Source organism: Neolamprologus brichardi, chromosome 16 (assembly GCF_056152115.1).
Source record: "Neolamprologus brichardi isolate AB-2024 chromosome 16, ASM5615211v1, whole genome shotgun sequence".
In the NCBI taxonomy this organism is placed as follows: domain Eukaryota; kingdom Metazoa; phylum Chordata; class Actinopteri; order Cichliformes; family Cichlidae; genus Neolamprologus; species Neolamprologus brichardi.
In genome coordinates this window covers 27,466,689-27,486,083 of record NC_142119.1, presented here as the reverse complement: position 1 = coordinate 27,486,083, position 19,395 = coordinate 27,466,689, and the positions used below count along the sequence as shown (strand labels likewise).

Here is a 19,395-nt window from a genome sequence, read left to right as displayed (position 1 = left end):
GGAAAGTCATGTGAATGCCAGCACAGCAACGTACCTAGCAGTCAGTCCGCCTCCCTTCATTTGAGAGAAGAGACCGCCTACCAATAAAAACCGAACCTTCTCTCCCAATCCAGACAAAGGGGACGACGGATCCGCGGCGGCGCGCACTGAGCCTGAGCATCTCAGCACCTTGGATTGATCCGACGCGCAAGAACGCACCGGCACACACGCGAGCACGCCCTCCAGATCTACCTGAAACCTCCACGCCAGTTAATTGTCATTGTTGAAGGGCGAGAAAAGGGAGATTGAACCCCGATTTTATTCGCAGCCTCGCCGTGTTCCCATGATGTCATACCTGTGGATTCTGCTATTAGGAAGCCTGCTGGCTACGCACGCCAAGGCACAAGGTAATAATTTGTTTCCAGTTAATTCAGCGCATTCTTCAGCAGAACATTTCATGTGTTAGTGTTCATGGTGGCTTCTATCTATCTTTTTATCTGTGCATCTATCTGTCTATCTATTTATCTATCTATGTCTGTCTCTCCTCCGTCTGTCTGTCTGTATGTCTGACTAACTGACTGTGCTGGTCATTATCTCACTGCCTCCATTTCTCCCCCCACCTTTACTCCCCTCTGGCTCTCACCTGTCTTTCTCCTTTTCTGTCTTTTTCTCTCCTCTTGCCTTTGCTTGTGTGAGCACATTTACCACTGTGTCTTTTGCCAGTCTGCTTGAATCCCTGTCACGTTTCAATTCAATTAACCTTTAGCTGATTAAAAAAAATCTATGTTATTATTGTTATTATCAGTTCTGGCTAAGCAAATGAAAAGCCCTCCATCTTTATTACTATATTGGGGTTCCAGCTTTGTTTCCCAGACATCATCATTAAAAAAAGGTGTGTCTTGTCATGTGGCCATTTCTTTTTGGACTGGAGTTTAGGTCCATAGGGGTGTGGTGGTTCCATTGTTGTTACATAAATAATTATAATTGATTCCCGTTTCCCTCTTTCTGTTTCAATGTGTTATTGAGCCACATCTATTCTTTTCCTCTCTGCATCTCTCATTCTTTGTGTTTTCTCTCTCCTCTTCCTTTCCCTTCTCCTTCAGCTGGCCCATGGGCCTCTGCCCTTCCCTGCGGCACATGCAATGATTCCAGATTGTTTAAATGTGCAGTAAAACTCGCAGGAATAGAAAGAAGCATTGAGAAAAACACATAAAGTGAGGAAAAACTAAAGAGAAAAGTGGACGGCTGTTGGCAAAAGATAAAGGAACAATGTAGCTGATTGAGAGGGAAAACAAGGATACACAAGCAAGGAAAAAGTGAGACAAATTAGTTTTATTATCCTTATGCAAAAAAATTCAGTTGGACGTTGGTGCGCATGGATGCAATCTGGCAAAATCTCACTCTACCGGTTATCACCAGATAAACTATCAGAGAGGAACCACCTTCACACACACGCACACTCTCTCTCTCTCTCTATCTCACACACACACACACACACACAAACAGACAGACAGAGAAAGAGAGTGCTTTTTTCCCTTCTCTTTTCACACACATTGTCCATATTTGCAGAAGTTTAATGTGATTTTAAACTCAGTAGATGTTGGACTACTCAGTCACAGAAAATCTCAATGGGTGTGTTTGCTGACTTGCATATGTGTGCACACCAATTCTTAGTCACACCAAAAAAGATGGGGCGCTAGCTCAGCTGTATATGTGCACATCAGTTACAGTGCGATTTATAGAGTTGAATGATAGGGAGTGTCAGTAACTAGATCCAGCCCCAGCTGTAGACAACACCCATCTACAGAACTAGTCTCAGCGCCTTACGCTTCCCGAGGGCCCTTAGCATCTGTGTGCGTATGTGTAGGTGGGAGTGGGGTAGAAGTTTAATGTACAGAACATGTGGGAGTATGGGTGTGCTTTATTTATCGGTGTGCGCAATTCAGCTAGAGAACATGTGTTTGCCTTAGAAACAAATAAAAGAAAAAAGAGCTGTGATGTGAGCCAGGTGTGAGTGCATGTGTGTGCGTGCGTGTGCGTGTGTGTATGTGTCTGTGTGTGTGTGTGTGCAGACTTGTCTGTGTTTACACCTTCAACTGCTAACACATAAATCATTCTTTCGGTGGATAAGGGAAACCCACACCCATGCACACAAACACTCCACACATGCATTATCTCTATGGGGGCATAGTTAAGACACATGATTGGGGTAAACACAGCACTTTCTATCCCATAGAAACACAATAGAACCATACCTGTGTCACCTGGCACACATGCACAAATGAGTTCATGTGTATTTTTATAAGGCAGGGCATGCACACGCGTTATTACTCATTCAGCTACACACAGGAAATCACACAAAATCTCATGGCAGAAACCAGAAAAGCTCGAGAGTAATGTCCTTTTTTACTTTATGGTGCTGGTAACGTGTTTCAGATTCCAATTTATGTAACGCACAGTCCTGTGTGTTACATAACTAAAACTCCATTAAAAAACACCTTTCAGTTTCCAAAACAAACAAAAAGAGAACATAATAGGAATTAAACAAATTCAGCTTTTTATTGTCAGGCTTGCTAGGGCGTAATATAAAATGCCAAGATAAGGAGTTCCATCACTGGACATAATGAACAGGACTTCAATCCACATACTAGTATAATTCCCAACTGTCCGTGTTATTTATCTTTCTACGATAAGATAAGATAAGATAAGATAACATAAGATAAGATAAGATAAGATAAGATAAGTTTATTAGTCATTTCTTTACAAGGGGCTTTTCACAGTATATAGATTGCTTTCTTTGATGTGGCAAATGTTTATACTAGTCCCTTTTCCTGACACAACCCTCCCGAGGATTTGTGTTTTTCTTTATTGATCCCGAACGAGCACGTGAACATTTTCACGTGTAGTATAACGACAACACTATCGAGGCACTTCACTAATGTCCAAATTATAATATGAATATGATATGACAAAAAAAGTGCTGCCTGTTTAAAAAAGCTGGCATAGAAAATTAATTTGTAATAACCGAGGCCAGCGGCTATGATCTGCACTACTGCAAAAAACTCACCAATGAGTCGCAGATACAGCCTGTGAAAATTACTGTATCATACCCAAACTTCTGCTCCTTAATGCTTTGTAAAATTCAGGTCTTAAACCTGTTTAAATGTGGGCCGGTTCTTTGTACCGTCCCACAAACACTATATCACTGAAAACACTGAAACTAGTTAACATGCTGTAAACTACAGAAACATCATTATTTAACACAGTATATTAATTGTTCATAAGAACCACACCTCTTTGTGGCATGCTTTGCAATCACATATATTTAAGTGGAATTTCCTTTTAATTAAAGTTTGTACCTTATTTCCCAAGAACCACTTTTCCTGGTTCCTTGTCATGACAGTTCTGTCTCTCTTTTTTTTTTTTTTTAAAGCATGTTGATTTATGCCAGAGTGCCACCATGACAAAGCTGATGCCTATATCAGTTTGGTATATATATATTACAATTTCATCTTGGTTGAATTATATAGGCGAGGTACAGCACACTTCAGGATGAACTCTTACATTTTGGCATAGATCCAGATGGCTGTTATCAGTCACTCGTCTTTCTAGACACATGTCATATAAAAAAGCAGTAAAGCAAACTGCCGATTATGTAACACGGAAAGGTGAAGATGGACTCAAAATGAGCTGTGTGGAAAGATGCTTATAAAATTTCTCTCACGGAGCTAGAAGTTGCCAGGAGTTATAGGCAGAAATATGTCTTTTCCAAGAGTCGTCATTTTCAGGAGAGCAGCTAGAAATAATCAATTAACTGCCTGCTCATTGCCAGTATATTATTTGATATAAATGTAGTTGGCAGTTGAATGATTAAGTAATAATTCACTTATATCTAAAATGTTGAATACTTGCCATTTGTAGCTGCACAGATATTCAAAACAAGACATTTGATCATGTCACTCGGGCTGTATGAAATTATATCAGGCATTTCCCACATTTCCCACATCTGCTTTCATTCTGTTACCCAATTAAATTAGTCAGTATTTAAAAAAAAAAAATCAATCAGCAGTCTAATCAATAATAATAATAAAATTAATAGTGGCGGCATCCATTTCCAGCAACTCACAGCGACGGCATAAACCCAACAAGACAAGTTCTCTTTATTACACTTTAATTTTTGTTAATTAATGAGCTTCTAGGTGCTGTTAGAGAGATTTTCCCGCCAGTCTAATTGATAGTAAGATACGTTTCCACATGGGTGAACTGGTTTAACTTAGGAGCTTCTTTCTCAGGGGATATTTTTGCAGTTTAGCACAGTTGTTTTGCGCCACACAATAGCGTGCGGCCATGTCAGAGACACAGATGACTCATCAGCCTCAAGGGAAAGTAGCGGCAATGAAAGAGAGAGAGAGAGTTGGTGAAATGGAAGGGGCGATAGGGAAGGCAAGGAGTGAGAGCGCTTGGGATGTGCAACAGTTGGCTTCACTGCTGTGCTAACACAAAACAGGGCTCCCCTTACTCAGAGAGCGAGGGTGAATGGGAACATGTGTGCACATGAACTTCACACGTGTGTGAACATGTAGCTGTTTGTATGATAGGGGACAGGAGGGGAGGAGGGAACATTACATGAGTTTGTATGTATGCATGTAAGTGTTGCTGGACTGGGCAATGCTTATGGGAGAGGTAGTTAAACGAGGAAGTGGCAAAGTAATAGATGGGAACAGAATGTTCTATGAAGATGGAGTTTGCATAGAGGGGTAGCCTCTACACACACGCTCATAAACACAAACACAGATGCACAAGAACTGGGGGAATTATATTATATCCTCATGTCTCATACACACTGCGTTCTCACACAAATAGAGACTCATTATTAGAGTTAATGGTTTGAGAGATTATTAATAAGATTGTGGCAGAAGGTTACTGACAGCTGTCTGAGGAACAGTTTGATGAATGTAATGTTTTTTCCGTGCCTCATCATAGGTGTTCTGGTGAGACTCGTCAACTTCAATCTTAACTTTGTTCCACCCCATTAGCCTGAAGTGGCATGCTACAGCACATCTTTGATGAAGACAGTAATTTCCAAAGAACTGATTAAGATAGTAAAATTGATACATACCACACATATCCATGCGCACAATGTATGACTCTTTATGGAAACTGATTAATGTTTGTTAAACTGGTGCAGTGATATTCGTGGAACAAAGAGATTTTTTTCTATGATGGTTTCAGGAGCCATGCAGTGGTGCATGAGAGTTTGCATGTCAAATATTCATGCTGCAGTGTGTGTGTGCACTTGCTTTTGTTTGGTGTGTGATTTTTTTTCCTGCAATATGAATGTATGTTTGTGTGGATGAACGGATTCAGGGTGTAGTCAGTACTTGTTACCACTAAAAGATTTTCACCCCGATGGAAATACTTTAGATGTGTTGCTGCTCTCCCTCCAGGCTTCGCTGATTCTGATACAATCTCACTTGGCAAGCCCAGTGATTCTTTATTGAAAATCCACCCTGCAATGAATAGCTCTTAAAAAAGTGGTAGAGGTATTTGATTAGATTTTTTTAATCAGTCCCGCCTTAATATTGGGTGTTTTGTGAAAGAAGATCTGCTCAGACAAACCAGCATCAGGGTGCTGCTGACGTCAGAAAGCAAAGAACAATCAAGCCAGAGCTCACTTTACTGCTTGAGCTTGTCTCATGCGACGGGGGAATGTCACAGGCGTACACGCACACATCGCTTGTCACACACAGACTGACAAAGAGCACATCTCTGTCATTTTCTCATTAGCACAGAGTTGCAATGACAGTGCTGAGGCTAAGACTGCATTTGATGTGGAAGCAGGTCACAAGTGATCGATGTGTATGTCAAGCAGTTTTTTTTTTGTTTGTTTTTGGCTGGATCGGTAGCATCAGGCACCAATCAGGCCAGGGTGTGGCTCTAAGTTTATGTATGTGTCATCTTAAACACCACTCAGATGATTTCAATGACTTAGAGGAACAACAGATGGAAGGCGATTAAGGCGTGCTGCTTTTTAATAATCAGCGGTTACACAAATCATGCCAAAATTTTAGTAGAAACTTTATTATATATATTATTATATTAGAAACCAATGTGATATTCCTTGCATTGGTTTTCAAATAGAAAAGGTTCAAAATAGGGAATTGTATCATCGGGAAGTTCTATGGGTTCAAAAGCATGGAAAAATATTCTTTGAGACACTGAGGTGGACTTTGAGTTGCCATGCCTGCCTTTTTTGTTTGATTAAAAAAGCTTGTTGCACAGGTTCTGCCAGCTGTGGCACCATGAATTGGCTTTTCCCCATCTGTTTCAAACTGATTGTCAGTGTGTAATCCCACACTGTATTATTCTCTGACTTGTGTCTTTCACTTAACTTTGTGCAGATGATATAATCCCAACAGTAGAGCCATCTATTGAAACTTCCACATCTAAAGCAGATGTAGAGGTCATCGACCAGCATAACCTTGGGGACGTCGTCACGGCAACTGAGGTGAGAAGTTGAGATATTTTGTTTGAGCTGTTCAGTCCTGGGTCCCTGTCAGCCGTTTGAAAATCTCACCTAGTGTTACATAGACGTTGCTTATTTAAATAAAATGTTGTGCCAAACAGGAAGTATTGCAGTCTGAGCCCACTGATGACCCTGAGGCTGAATTAATCCATGAAGCAAATGCTGCAGATGTAAGCACAGAGCCAGTGCCTACAGATGCTCCTGCAGGGGAGGAGGGTCAATCAGCGAGTCCTACGACTGGAGAAACAGAACCAGTTATTTCTGACGCACCTACAACCACACAAGGTGATTAATAGAATTACATATATGCACATTTAAAGCAACAATGAAACATGGTGCTTTTTGTTGTTTTGTTTCTCTTTTTTTGTTAGATAAATAAACTGCTGTCAGTTTCCTCACTTTTTAATACTTGGCATTCATACTACACTGTTGTTTTTATTCTTTCTTTCTTTTTTACCTCTCTTGCTGTAAAATGTTTCAGGTAGTTAATATCTCACAAAGCTGCAGTTTATTGAAAATAAAAATCTTCATTCTTCATTGTAGCAAAAAGCAGGTCGAACTTTTGCACTATTACATCAAAAAAATGATGTAACTTTGAAGGAATGGCTATTGTAATGTAAAATGTTTCTTACATGTCTTTCTTGTATTGTTTTTAACTGTGCAGCAAAACAAGCCCTAAAAGCCCATGCCACAGAATGCGGTAATTGGGCTATAAAAGGAAAAATCAGTGAACTAATGCTTCACTACTTCTGTTTCACTTCTATCCATGGCCAGCTGCTGATTCTGAGGATGACACTCCAGAAGCTACGCAAACAGCAGTTAATGAGGAGGAGCAACCTACCACAAATGCGAATACAACACCTGCTCAAGACGAGGTTAATACCATTTTTTAAAAAGTAAAACTTCTTATTCACACCTATTAAGGTTTGTATTTTACAGATGTCATTAATAGGTTGCTATGATAGTGAGTAAATGTGTCCTGTACTATGGGTTCATATGTGTTATAATATTTTTTTAATAGAGTGGACTTCATGACATCATAACAACAGTAGGTCTAGAAGCCAATGAGGAGGCACCAACTGATCCATCTGCTAATGAAGAGTCATCCACAGATGATTTCACAACCACAGATGAAACTGTCACTATAAGTAAGTATAGATATTCAAGTACATATTTTGCACACTCTTGTACATTTTAACAATGAGTATCAACTTCAGTGCTAAGACCACAGAGAAAAAGTTGTAAACAGAGCCAAGCACATGTATTCTGTAGATGAAGCCATCTCTTGAGTGTCTTTTATGATGTGATATTACACAAACCTCTTAGTAAAACATCACGTGCTGTCCCTTGTTTCCAGTATAAGCATGTATTTTGTGTGACAGTAGAACTGCAAGTCATAACAAGTAGTATAAAGAGACCTTTATATGCCTCATATATACACAAATAATAGCATACAGACAATAAACATACCTGTATTTGCCCTTTGCAAATGCAGGTCGGTTATTATTTGGCATTATGACTCCTTCTTCTTTTGATTATATAACCTCTAAACAAGACCTAAAAACATTTTATTTTCCTTAAATTCAGTTATATGAAATGCACAGGAGTTTGCAATTTAAGCTGATGTTCAGAAATGTTCATTTACAGCATTTTAAATAATTACAGAAACGACAGATGAGGATCTGCATAGCTTGAAAATTATTTGAGCAGAAACATTTTTTTAGAGCTGTCCTTAAGATGATCAGTTGAATCTTGGGGTTTTCCCATAATCTCTGAATATACGGCAGCGCTGCCTGTCCCTGAGCAAACACTTCAAATCAAAGTGTTTGCTCAGAATGCCTTTCATTCTTGCAGTTTTGCTTTCTAGATTTTGGCCATAACTACATATTTAAAATTTGAGATTCGATCTCAACTGAGAGATTCTTTGATTCTGGGACTAATAAAATTACTCCTGACAGAACTTTTGCATTGTCACTCATTAAAAAATATGTACATGCTGTAATGCTTTTTTGAGGTGTAATGTACTCTTCTTCTGCAACTCCCTCTTTTCTGAACAAAATAATCCATCTGTGCCTTTCTATCAGGAAATACAATTCCCTTAGGAAGGTTCTGAGGTGGGATTTTGGCTTGGCTGATTTTATCTTCCAAATTATGAATGTCATGAGCCTGCTAAATGACCTGAGTAAAGGTTTATGAAAATAGAAGTGTCTCCTTTAATTTATTTCTATTTATCTTATAACACCCTCTTTCTCAAACTGGAGTTTGTGCTCTTTCATACTAAATGTTACGCTGACCTCATGTCAGTATGTCCTATTCTAAGGTTATATTAGAGATATTGTGCTTTAGCTTAGCTTGTCCCTAGAAGTGCAAGCACTGAGATGGGAAAGGAAGTTAGTAATTAGGACCAATTACCCTGGAAGAATTATTCAGACAAGAAGAAAAGATGTGGGGGTCAGAATGAGAGTAATGTAGGTTTGTTATTTAACATCCATCCTATCAATAAATTATTTTGGTATTTTAATTGTATTTGTTGTCATAATGTTATTAACAGAAAGAATAGGTCCCTAGAAAATAGGTCACTGAGGTTTCTATCAGTGATAAATTAATGCGGTGATCACACCCCACCCTGCCCTGCCAACACTGTACACTGAGTCCCACATGTTGTTTAAGTCACTTGGGTTTTCCCCAATAAATATATAGTAGGGTAAGGTTTTGTTCATGACAGACAATATCCTTTAATCTAAGTCAACACTGGTTCACAAGATCACAGTTACACCCTTGGAGCTGACTGTGGTTCTGTATTTCAGTACTGAGAACACCTCTGCAGGGCATTCACGAGGGTCATGAGGGACTGAGAACAGAGTGTTACAGTGTGTTACATGTGTTTCAATATGTTTTGGCATTATCTAGATAAAATTCCTGTACAGTGATTGATTTTGTATTTCTGTTTATGTATGTATGGATGTATTTATTTATTTATTTGTTTATTTACCAGATCCAGGGTTTAACATTGAGAAGACGTCAATTGCAGAGCAGGAAACACATGGTCAGTAATTGCTCATAACAGTTGCTGTTGAGTTTATTGTTGTTATGGATCAAAATAAATGGAGATGCACAGAAGTACCTGTCCAATACAGCACCAACAGATACTGATGGAGATTTAGCCTAAAGTGTAGTTTTGACTGAAAATTTCAAATCAGTACAATCTATGCGATGCAAAGAGAGTAGCATTGTTTACCACAGTGACTGTAGATCTTAAGGATCAGCTGTTATGGCCCCATCGACGTGGAGGGCTACATGCTTTTTACTTCAATGTTTTCACAAACACATTGGCAAGATTGATTGACTGACAAACAGGCTTATTGATTGATTCATTCATTGATTCATTCATTCATTCATTCATTCATGCATTGTTTTACTGTATACAGGGTCAAACCAGGAAAGTCCCGTGGAGAAGAGGGTGGTAACACACCAGGAGTTAGGTGGTTAGTAATTGCTCATAACAATTAAAATTCAGTTTATTCTTGTAACCAATAACCGAAAATGTCCAGAATAAATAAAGATATGAAACAACACAACCAGTACAATGAGATTAGCCCTGTTTACCACAGCAACTAGATCTTAGGGATCAACTATGAATAGTTGTATTTGTGTATCGAGTTGAGGCTTTTGCCTTAGCTGCCATCATCTAATTATCTATTATTTTTAAGTGGTGAAATTAGAGTCTTGAAGCCATTAAGATGTAAAATATTACAGGGGAAATTAGTGACAAGACTGTTGTCATCTTCAGAAAGGTTTAAAAAAAACAACAACAAAGTTATTCCTCTACCAAACATTTTTTTAGCACTTGATCACTTGAAAACTGCATCACAGACTGGGGTTTGAGGTGGTCCTCTGGTAGCTCTAGAGCCTGGTACAACAGGGCTAATGCACCACATTCACAGTAGGTCTTGAGCAAGGGTTAAATTGGGATTTGAAACTTCTTAGAGTACTTATTATTTGTGAATAGTGGTCAATATTTTAGTGGGTGTTTAGCCTACTGTATAGTACATCTACCCCTGAATGTATTCATATTAACACAGTGCAAAATTAGTTCATACTGTTAGCACCTCCTGTACAACATAACCAGCAAGAAGTGTATAAACTATGCATGATTTCGTTTAAGTCAAACCAAATGCTAACCATTACTGTGTAGTTAAGTGTGACTGAGCTCGAGACGCTGGCAGCTCTCATTTAAATCCAATGAAAGGGGGACAGAAACACCATGTTATAGTGTGTTAGATTTGTGATATGTATTCATAAACATCTGGTAAGAAATTCCCATTCCGAGAATAATTTTGCATTTCGTTATTGATCCACGGTATTTGTTAATTTTATTTCATTTCTTTTTTTTAGCACCTCTGTCAAACGAAGATGGTTGGTATTCATTCATAACTATTATGGTTGAATTTATTGTTGTATCCAAACTAAAAATGTCCTGTGTATGTACAAACTTAGCATAGCAATCAGGGGCTAGTAAAGTGTAGTTTGGTTTTCATAAAACATTCTTCTCATTCCTCTTGTCTCTTTATTGGAAGAAGGCTGTTGGTTCAGTGCCTTGCTCCCATGACAAGGTGCTGAACTGACTTGTTTTACAAAAGCTTAATCACTAACCTTGCGGCAATATGACAGAAATGTGGGAACAGCAGATTTTCCTGAAGCAGCTTCTCAGTTCCCTCCTGAAATGTGAAAACTCGAAAATAGTATAATCATTTATATACTTGCGAAGGGTGAAAGACTCCTCTTTAGTACTCTGTTATTAGCAGCTTCTTCAAGTCGAAGCAAGTAAAGGGCAAGGATGATGTCACAGACATATACAGACAGGCAGTGCAGAAGGAGATAACAGGGTTGTTTGAGTGTGGATAAAATCAAAGATCAGGTTGTGAAAGAGCTAGAGAAAGTGTTTGTCTCTCTCTCGCTCTCTCTCTGTGAGATATTTTATCGCTCTGATGCTATAAAATCAATATCTTTGCCATCTTTGTAACTGTACATAAGGGATGTTTCATACAATCTTGTGTATGTGTGAGCATGTGTGTGTGTTTGTACAGTCTAGTTAGGACAGAAACTTTAGAACTCTTAATGTCCCTGAGGTTACAAGTCACTGTAAAGAGAATAATCTCACCTTTCTTCTTTTTTTACACTTTGTCATTTCAGCAACAATGCTTTACATGCATCATTAGAACATTTAAATAATACCTTCTCTCTCCTTTCTTGTCTTTCTGTTTCTCTTTAGTGCCTGCTTTGGGTGCCTCAGGGAGTGATGGTAAGGATTTTATTTTTTCTGTTTGTCTTTGTGATCAAAAATACGCATGATAGCAAAATATTACAGTGCAAATCCTAGTCAAATACCGTACATAGGATCGTAGCCGCAGCAGCAGAAATAGGCCCAATGTGGTTCTGAAACAGACAGGATATTACTGGCATGCCTTTGTCAATGCAAACAGGATACAAGAGTCACAGAGAAACGCCTCTCTCTCGTGTTTGAAGCAGGTCTTTAGGGGTGTGTCACATCGAATTTTATTGGAAATGACTTGAATTTCAGTATGTGAAACAGTAGAATTAAATGTTCATATCAGAGCAGATTAAAGAATACAAACAGTTTACCATGAACAACTGAATGTGATGTTGTTGTGTTGCTAACTTTTTGTGTGTTCTCTCTTCTTTACAGCAGATCAACAGCCCCAAAGTGAGTTCTCTCTTCTGTTTTCCTGTTTTAAAGTAACAACGTGCCACAAACCTGCATGCAACTTAGTTGGCTAAGACTCTCAACCTTTCACCATAATCTCTTTCCATATTCACTGATCAAAAATCTATTCAGTTCCCAACCTGCACATACACATGAGCATTACTCATTTGTAGCATTGCTAAATATTCACTGACTTCTGGGGCTCACAGCGTCCTGAGCACCACTTCTGAAGTCTGTGTGCACAAGACACAGACTTCAGAAGTGAATCGCTGCTGGGCCAACTATGACTTCACTGTGATGATTATTACCAGAATGTTTTGGTAGCAAATAATTCAAGCCCCACAGCAACACCCTGATTACAACCCCATTATTGATCGGGTCATCTCAGTCACTTTTAACTATAGTCTGTTCACATTGTTTTTCTAACACTACAGTTAAATTTTGGAGTTTTGCTTCTATGCACTGCTCAGTGGATTTTAAATTAAAGAGTCAGACTTTCAATTTTGAATTATAAACATTTTTATACATAGGCCCCATTTTTAGAGGCTCACAAAGACTGTTTTTATTACTTGGGCGATAATCCTTTGAAGTTAGTGACTGCCTAAAGCCCTGAATCCATGGACATCACCAAATGTCACATTGCTTGAGATGCTGTGCTTGGTCTTTACTGAAGCCACCCTCAGTTGCTGCTTATTTGTGAGTCTTTCTGCATTTAGTTCTGTCTTCAGTAACTGAAAATCATGCTCTACTGGGTTGATATCAGGTGACTGACTCGAATTTCTTGCCTTGAGAAACTCTTGGGTAGCTTTGCAGTATGCTTTGTGTTTTTATCTATTTGCACTGTGACGGGCTATCTTATCAGTCACATCATCAGTAAATACCAGTGGATCCGTTCCCCTTGGTAGCCATACATGCCTTTGGATCATGAGCTGTTTCTCTTTTACTCCATGCTTTTATAGTACTAGTTCAGCTTTATTTAATCTGTTCCATGTTTGTCAGAACCCTGCAGGCTGTTTTAGATGTTTTCCAGCAAAGCTAATCTGGCATTCTTGTTCTTGAGAATAACCAGGGGTTCACACCTTGTTGTAAATGCTGTGTTCGTGAAGGCATCTCTTGATTGTAGACCTTGAAAAAGGCACACCTACTTCCTTGAGAGTGTTCTTGACTTGGCTAGATGTTGTAAAGTGTTTTCATTAACCAAGCATAGTGGCTTCGATTGACTGTAACAGGCTGTAATTCCGAAACAGTTAATGCTTTGAAGTCAGCATTTCAATCGCACATTGATTGTTCAATTTAGAATCCATTGTAGTTGTAAAGGGAGGTAAAACTTTAATTATTATGTGTAGTCAAGTAGCTTTGGTAGGTTTGCATGTTTAAACCTTCCTTTCAAGTTTAAAAAACATCTAAGAATAATTTTATAAAAGAAGCAAAAGCTGTAGAATCTACCAAATGGATTCAAGGTTTAACTCACAAGTGCGCAAATGTTTAATTACAGGAGTGACTCTATTGACGATATGGAAAACATATTTCGCTGATAGTCAGTGTCGTTTAGTATTATTTCATGTCAATGCCTCTGTTCAAGAAACAGTTGTGTGCCAGCTGTATGTGATGCGTTTATGCGCATTCATGCTCATACACGTCAGTTTCCACCCACCTTTACTTCCTTTTTCTGACTCACTATACTCTCCGGTTTCATTCCACTTAATTTAACTGACTAATTCCCACTTTTTATTCGTCTCACTTTTCTGACTCATGCCACTCCCTTGCTTTTCTCGCCGTGAGCTCTGGATCTCCTGTCCTCTTTTATTCTTTTTTTTTCCGAACTTATCTTTTATGCCTCAACATCAATTTCACCCCTGTAGCACTGAAAGTCTCGCTGTCGACTCAGGCCACAACAAGACAATAAAAGCCTCGCCTTTAAGTTGGAAACACAACAGCATGAAATCATGTGCCAGATATATGTCGTGTTAGTGTAGCCACCCATTACAATGAGTTTGATGGGGTTACTTAAACCTTTTTGTTTGTTAAAAACATTATTTAGATGCACAGTTAATTACATTTACTCACAATTTAGCCAATTTAGTGATGTATGTGCCAGTACCTATACTTGGCTGTGTGCTGTCACACAGCATGACAACTATTCATGTTGGTGTTGTCATAGTAACTGGGTTACAGGTGCAGACAGATTTCTGTGAATGCTCACTGTGAATGCTGTGGGAAGTTTAAATGACAGACGAATGAAAAGGAATCAGAAAATTCTGGAACGAGATGATGCAGCCTCGCTTTCTCGCTCACACACACACACACACACACACACTGTTGCTTGCTCTTCATCTCTCCCTCCCTTCCCCCTGTCTGTCTCACACGCACACACATAATTCACACATTATGTCATGTCAGTGAGCTTCTATGCTAAATTGATATTCATTCTTTCAACTGCAAAATGGCACCCAGTGCTGACACTCAGTGTTACAGTTACAGTTGTTATAGATGGATTTTCACAGATCACATTAATGCTCAGACCAATAGGTTTACAGTTCCAGTGGCATGTTCATAGGATACTGCTGAACTTGACTGCACATTCCCTGCTGGTATAACTTATCTTTATTTGTCTGTTTGTTTGTTTGTTGTGCTACAGAGGCCAGCTCAAGCTCTTTAGCAGCAATCCTTAGTGCGATTGTTGTGTCTGCAGTGGGAGCAATCGCTGGATACTTCACCTATCAACAGAAGAAGCTGTGCTTCAAAAATAGACAGGGTAATTATCTGATCCTTTTGTTGCTGGTGGAAAACTAATTAATAATAATAAATCAAAGGGAAAACTCAATTTATAAGTAGTTACCTTAACTGCTGTACGCAAGGTTTGGTATTTGACCAGACAAGAAATTCTTCTTGACCCTCATCAACAATGAATGAAGTGTATGCCAAAATTGTGTTTGTTGTTCAGTTTGGTGCCCACATTAGCAACAGAAGAACTGCTTATGTCCAAGCTCTTTGAAATGAATGCCAACCCCCATCAGAGCTTCACATCTGTTAAGCTTTAATGACGCTACAAAAGAAAATTATTCATCTTTTATCTGAATCTCCGCTTTAAATCAAGCTTCATCCTAACTGTGCCCAGTGGGCAAGGTGTGTGTTTGTTACTTGTAGTCCTAAAAGCATGGGTTTTCAAGTTTACCAGTTCTTTTAAATTCAGCTTTTGGCTCTCTTTCGTGAACTGTTGTCAGTGACATACGACTCACACCATCCTCGCATCCTATTACTGCCAGTTCAGCAAAGTTTTCATTTGCAGTCAACATGAGTAATAGGGCATCCAGTTATAGCAGTGCAGGCCAGTAGTCAGATTCAAAGTAACTCTTTTAATTTGAGCATTTAGAGTAATAGACAATATGTGTTTTTAATTTGATTAAACATGTTTAGACATGCAGTTTTCCTCTGTAAAGAGCAGAGGTGGTAATTGCAGCTAGTTTCTGCTTCATTAACAATAATTTAAAAGACTTCACAAAGTTTTCCACTGTGACACAAAAAATAAGAAACTAATTTTCATGGTTTGGATAATAAGCAATTACCCCAAGAAGTCAAGATCCTTAGAAACTCACACTTCTGTATAGCTGGTGAAGCAGTTTCACACTGAAGGAAGATGAACGTTTTTCCTCATATTTGAGAGAAAGGATGCGATAACTTGATGCTAATTAGTAGAAACATTATTAAGCTAAATCATAGACTGTATACAAAGGATGCGCATATCCACCATGATGTCACAGAGTGATTGCGAATCTTAATTTTGAAACCTCAACTTTAATAGTATAGCTGTATAGGAGTTCTGCATTTTGATCTTAAATGAACAAACTTGGTGATTAACTTAGGTCCAGTTCAGTTGTTTGAGTCAGCGAAAGTGAAGCCTAGCAGACAGGCGGTAATACAGTAGTGCTCACAAAGCCAAAGTCCTTTTTCATGCAAACTATAAGCCTTGTGGGGATCTATGAGCATATATTCACTTTTAATTGTAGCCTTAAGGAATTGCAATTTTTTGGGGCAATTGCGCGTTGGCTTCATTTTTTTCTGCTCTGGAGGTTGTTGCTTAAATACTTGCGAAATTCAACTTGGCAGTACAACCTTGCAATTGAGCAATGAGTTACCACGTTTGTTTTATTCGCTTTTCTCTTACTGTCAATCTTTGTGACTAGAAGCAGACCCTGAAGCTCCACACAAAGCTGATGCAGCAGAGGCTCGGTCAGATCCCCAGGGTATGACAAAAACACACACACACAACGAAAACGCAAAGAACACATTTTTGATATAAATATTCACATGTAATACTTTAAACGTGTTAACCATTAATCTATTTTTTCCTCCTTTCTTTATTTACAGTTCTTAGCAACCTTCTGAACTCCTCCTAGACCCGAAACAATCACCTTACCGCCCGGGCCAACTACAGTCTAGCAAAGTGGCAATCTCACTGTTCGGCTCTATCCTCTGTAGAGCTAAATTACTGTGAGGCCCCAGAGTAGGGCTGCGTGTTTCAGGCTGAATTTCTATGTCTGTATGTTGCTCTACACGAGCCTGCGTGGATGTGTCTCAGTGTGCGTGTGACTAATATCCGTTCATTCTTGTGTGTGCATAAATGTGGAAAGAAGGAGCTAGATAAAGATCATGTGATCTTTAGGGCTTTCATTATTGTTATAAAAAATGTATTAAAATAATTGGTCAAACACTCTACTTTAAACCAAATTATTATAATTTTTTTCAGAGTGGCCATTAAAGAGATTTAATCTCAATTTACGTATAACCATAAAATGGATTAATTATATACCTACCTTTTAATTTTATTTGTATGGCTACTATTAATTCAATGTAAATATAAAACAGTAACTGAAATCGATGTTGTAGGTGTTTTAACTTGTAATTGTTTCTTTGGAATTTTATACAATTTTTCCATTGTTGAGCTGCCCGTATAATTTTAAATCATTTAGATAAGACATTTCTTTTTCAATTATCTATAGTACAGATCCAGGTTAACTGGATAACAGGGGGACACAGTAGCAAGCATTTTGTGGATTCTGGTTAGGAGCTGTGGTAAAGGATTTAAAGACTAGTATTCTTGGGATGCGTGGTCAAATGTGTTTAGATGACCACCGATGTCACTGAATGTGTGTGCTTGTTTTCTGATAGGTGAAGGGGCTTGATTTAAAATCCTGTTAAGTGACTGCTGTTTCTCCTCGGTCGGTTGAATACATTAAAAGATGACACAAATCAAATACAGCCTAACATTCTAGTCATATTAATTTAGGAAATACCAAAAACAAGCCAACAAAAATATATTGTGTAAACTTACTAAAGTACGATGAAGTAAAGTCTAATCCAGTGTTGTTTCTGTAAATGGATGAATGGTCACCTGACATGGACAAATTCAATGGAGGTCATGTAGTAATGTATTAGACTTTGTTCTGATGTAGTATGTGTGTAGTTGTGAAGCAGTCTTTTTTTTTCTCTATAGTGCCTTTCACTGACACAGCCTGGCTTGAACAATCTACAGACACACAGAGAAGATATACAGGGTGACAAATTAAAGTAAAAGCCTAAATGCCTTTGTTGCTGTTTCAAATTTCAAAGTTCTGAGCTATTCTAAATTTAAAACATTTCATTTTGATGGCTGAAGTCTCTTACAAGATGAAAATATACCCATCCAAATTGCCTGTTTAATCGCATCACACCAAACTGATGTCAGTTTGGTGTGATGATTTGGCTTAACACTTTAAACACCCTTAATGGTGGGTCAACCTTTAACTTTTTACCCATCTGCTACTGAGAAGACAAGCAAACCAGTAGGAGGCTATAACAATGAAAGAGTGTTCTGTATTCATTCTTAATCTGTCAGTTACGCAGTTACATTTTTTTTTTTAAATTAAACTGCTCATGCATGTAAAATAATAACAACACAAACATAACAGCTGCTGTATGTGTGTCCACAGTCGGGCCATTTGCAGTCTTAGTTAGCTAAGTATTAGCTAATCTTGCAATCTAAACTCTTTCAACCACCTCTGCTGGTGGCAGATGTAAAACTCTTCTCATTGTGTGTCTCTTTATTTGAGCAAGCCAGCTGCTGTAACAGTGTATTTTTATTGTTCATGTATCCACATTACAAACGCCATTCACTTGTGATTTTTTTATAGGAATCCTTTACATTTAGCAGCCGTGCCTCGGAGCCGACAGATTGTCTTTAGTCAACTTGTTTGCTGTGCTATTTTGTTAATATTATTGTAAAATGCAAAGGATGCAGCGCTACTGCTTTTTTCCAAATGTAGCACACACACAAAAAAATCGTAACTTCTGAATGTCTTTTTTGTTGCCTTGAAGTTTTGTACTTGCCCTGCTCCCTTTAAACTTTGATATATGGCTATAGAGGCTGCATAGTGCTGCAGGTCATGTAATGTGTGTTACTTGTAAAGCACCATATAGCTGCAATACAGGACAGAGACTGTTGCTAACAGCCTAGCCTCAAGCTGAGAAATGTTAATAATCTGTGATCAATTTCACTCTACAAACTGTGGGTCAGACGCAGTGTCAGCGATCTGCCTTTTTAACCTGTAATCTGTGACAGACAAAAGCTGTTTTCTCTTGTAACACTGAACTACATGGATAGTGTATCAGGAGTGACAATGCACAAAAAATACCCACTCAACAATAATAATACAAATAGGACTAGCCACCAATGCCTTCAAAATGCAAATTTTTTCTTTAAATGCAGTACTGCCCTGCAGTGAACAAAAGCACTGAAATGTCCTGCGATGCTCTTTTAGATAACTTCCTGTAATGGAGACTCGTACAATAATCCAGAAAAATTCGATATGTGTTGCTTGCACTGAGGACATCATGGTCAACAATACATTTTGCCGAAACACTCTCGGTCAATAATTCAGTCTTATTTATATTATATCAATTCACAACTACAGTCACCTGATGGTGCTTGATCCCAGCAATACAAAGTATCAGAACAAAGCATTCAAACCAGAATGTAAACCTTGAGTGTTGTAAACTCATTGGGTCCTGAAGTGCACTTGCCACATAACACTAGGGCATCAATCATGGCACTGACCAGTCCTGCCTTATTCCTTATATGCTCTTGAATATTCCTGATAGGAAAACAAACAATAATGTCATCTTAAAA

The 19,395-nt window shown here is 38.5% G+C and overlaps 1 protein-coding gene across 3 annotated transcripts; it reads left to right on the top strand.

Annotated features, from left to right (window-relative positions):
* Positions 1-120: 120 nt before the first annotated feature.
* Positions 121-17,963, top strand: si:ch211-39i22.1 (uncharacterized). 3 transcript variants are annotated; one of them, XM_006788609.3, is made up of 13 exons: positions 121-386; positions 6,381-6,487; positions 6,607-6,790; positions 7,280-7,380; positions 7,527-7,653; positions 9,501-9,551; positions 9,934-9,990; positions 10,901-10,921; positions 11,778-11,807; positions 12,213-12,230; positions 14,869-14,985; positions 16,415-16,474; positions 16,599-17,963. In XM_006788609.3, the coding sequence occupies exons 1-13, from the start codon at positions 323-325 to the stop codon at positions 16,625-16,627; spliced, it is 966 nt and encodes a 321-aa protein (XP_006788672.1). In that variant the 5' UTR covers positions 121-322; the 3' UTR covers positions 16,628-17,963. The 3 variants fall into 3 exon arrangements, with proteins under 3 accessions (XP_006788672.1, XP_006788673.1, XP_006788674.1); XM_006788610.3 differs by lacking the exon at positions 10,901-10,921; XM_006788611.3 differs by lacking the exons at positions 9,934-9,990; positions 10,901-10,921.
* The last annotated feature ends 1,432 nt before the right edge of the window (positions 17,964-19,395 follow it).